The sequence below is a fragment of the Diceros bicornis genome, chromosome 7, assembly GCF_020826845.1.
Source record: "Diceros bicornis minor isolate mBicDic1 chromosome 7, mDicBic1.mat.cur, whole genome shotgun sequence".
NCBI classification, from domain to species: Eukaryota; Metazoa; Chordata; class Mammalia; order Perissodactyla; family Rhinocerotidae; genus Diceros; species Diceros bicornis.
Genome location: NC_080746.1, coordinates 65,520,073 through 65,522,545, shown reverse-complemented (window position 1 = coordinate 65,522,545; position 2,473 = coordinate 65,520,073). Strand labels below are relative to the sequence as shown.

Below are 2,473 nucleotides of genomic sequence, written 5' to 3'. Positions count from 1 at the left end.
AGAAAAAGAAAGGTAAGAGTACAATGGACAGGCAGAGGAGTTTTCCAGGTGGTAATGATGGGTCTAAACTACAACTGTGGTGTTTTCTCTCCACTGAGCTTTCCAATAGCCATTTCAGCAGTCGGGTTTCATCCCAGTGGAGATAGGAAGAGAAGTGGAGGAATCCCAAATATGAAACTGATTGTTCCTCACTCAGTAAACTTTAGTCTCATTTCTTAATGTCTATGGGATGCAGTTTCTGAGGCCGAAAGCCTTACACAAGGTCCTGCTGAGGGCATTCTTCACCTCATTATTTCTCAGGCTGTAGATAATGGGGTTCAACATGGGAGTCACAACAGTGTAAGATAATGACAGCAGCTTCTTGCTCTCAGGAGAATTATTGGACTTAGGCCGAAAGTAGGTGAGACTTAAAGATACATAGAAAAGGGAGACAACGAGAAGGTGAGAAGAGCAGGTAGAGAAGGCTTTATGCTTCCCTTTAGCTGATGGAATCCTGAGAATGGCAGCAGCAATGCGAGTGTAGGAACATAGAATCAGCAAGCAGGGTATCATGACGAACAGAATGGTTCCAACGATAGCGTAGATCTCAAAGAGTGCTGTGTCTGCACAGACCAGCCTCAGCACAGGTGGGCTGTCACAGAAGAAATGGTTCACCTTGTTGGTGCCACAGAATGGAAAGCTGAAGAGCCACGTGGTCTGCACAGTAGCTACAGGAAAGCCTGGAAACCAGGAGGCAACAGCCAGTTTTGCACGTGTCCTTTGGTTCATGATGACTGGGTAGTGCAAGGGATTACAGATGGCTACATAGCGGTCATATGCCATGGTGGCCAGGAGGAAGCATTCAGCAACCCCAAAGAAAAAGAAGAAATACATCTGAGTGGCACAGCCAAGGAAGGAGACGGTTGTATCCCAGGCAAGCAGGGTCCCCAGCATCTTGGGCACAATGACTAGGTTGAAGCCAATCTCCAGGAAGGACAAGTTCCTGAGGAAGAAGTGCATGGGACTGTGCAGCATGGGGTCAGCCAAGGTAACCAGAATGATGAGGCTGTTTCCCATCAGCGTGACCAGGTAGATGGTTAGAAATGTCAGGAAGAGTAACAACTGTATTTCTGTAGGTAGGGAAGAGAAGCTAATGAGGATAAACTCACTAACTCTTGTCCAGTTTCCTCCAGCCATAGATATAGGAATGAATCCCCAGCTGTGGTCATGAAGAGAGATTCTTGATTGGAAGAGTCAGATTCTAGATTTGTTATTCAGATTCCTTCTTAGTGTCAGGGAAAGAGGCAGAGTCAGCATCTCATGTGGAAGAGGAAGGGCCTTGTGTTGTCTAAGAATAAAGACACAAAGAAGAATGGCCAGAGATTAAGCTCTGAGATGGGCCTGGGTCATCTTCTGGAGGAGCTGATATTTTCCTATTTGCACACTAGCATATAGAGAAAGGTCATACTAATTCAGAGCCACGAGTCCCTGAAGGGGCCACCAAAGGACACATTTTGGGAAACAGTGATATTCTTGAAAACACCTAAATTTTTGGGAAACAAGCCCAATGTTCATGATTTCATTAAAGAACACATATGTGTGAATTTATCCAAACTTTAGAAACATATTCATGGTTACACTGCCGAATAATGCATCCAATAATTTTTCTACTCCTCATGAATCTTTCTTGCTGGGCTAGAATTTGGGAGGTGAATGAGGGGCCAACATGTATTGAGGACAGTTAACATATGCACGTGTTTTGTCCTTTTATAGGTACACTGTAAATGTGAGGAAACTGATCTCAGAGAAGTAAAGGAACAGCGATTAAAGTGGCAGATGGAATCCAAACTATATCTGTTGGATTCCAAATTCCTCTGATTTCTACTGAACCATGCTTCCTTGGACTGTTCTGCCTTGATCTGAGGATTAACTCATTAATGCCTAAGAAAATTAGAATTGGAATTTCTGCAAAATCACAGTAAAGACAGAGGAAAAGAGAACCAAGAGAATCAACATCATTAACATTAAGATGTCCAGACTCAACTGGATCCCCATTTTGTATTATTTGTTTCTAATTCACAACTGATTATCAAGAGGTTCTTCTTTTCTTGTTATCTTGGTAATTTAGAATATTGAATTCTAATGGAGAAATTATGAGATGAAGTTGGAAAATGATATTTGTCAAGAGGCTAAAATAAATGAAAAAGGAATTGGATGTGGTTAGAAAACTATTGTAAGAAAAATACAAGTTTAATAACAGAAATAAAAACATTATTAGGAGTAGTAAAAACCAGAATTGACACAAAGTAAAAGAGAAACAAGGATGTTGTCAATGTTTTGCATGTGTTACATCAGTAGACTTTGATTCTATGCTAAGGAATTTAGACTTTATCCTATAGATAAAGAAAGCCACCTGTATATTGAAGCAGGGGAGTCTCACCGCCATATATGTCAAGTGGAAAGATCACTCTGACGTTGTTGTGAGAGTCGATGG

At 41.6% G+C, this 2,473-nt stretch overlaps 1 protein-coding gene across 1 annotated transcript; it reads right to left on the bottom strand.

The window, feature by feature from the left end:
• Window positions 1–222: 222 nt before the first annotated feature.
• LOC131408819 (olfactory receptor 10A2) lies at window positions 223–1,185 on the bottom strand. The gene has a single exon (XM_058545868.1). It carries the CDS (start codon window positions 1,174–1,176, stop codon window positions 223–225), a length of 954 nt encoding a protein of 317 aa, XP_058401851.1. The 5' UTR covers window positions 1,177–1,185.
• Between the last annotated feature and the right edge of the window lie 1,288 nt (window positions 1,186–2,473).

What these genes read in the sequence shown, in the direction of transcription:
- LOC131408819 (XM_058545868.1), bottom strand. Translation starts at nt 1,176, where the DNA reads ATGGCTGGAGGAAACTGGACAAGAGTTAGTGAGTTTATCCTCATTAGC.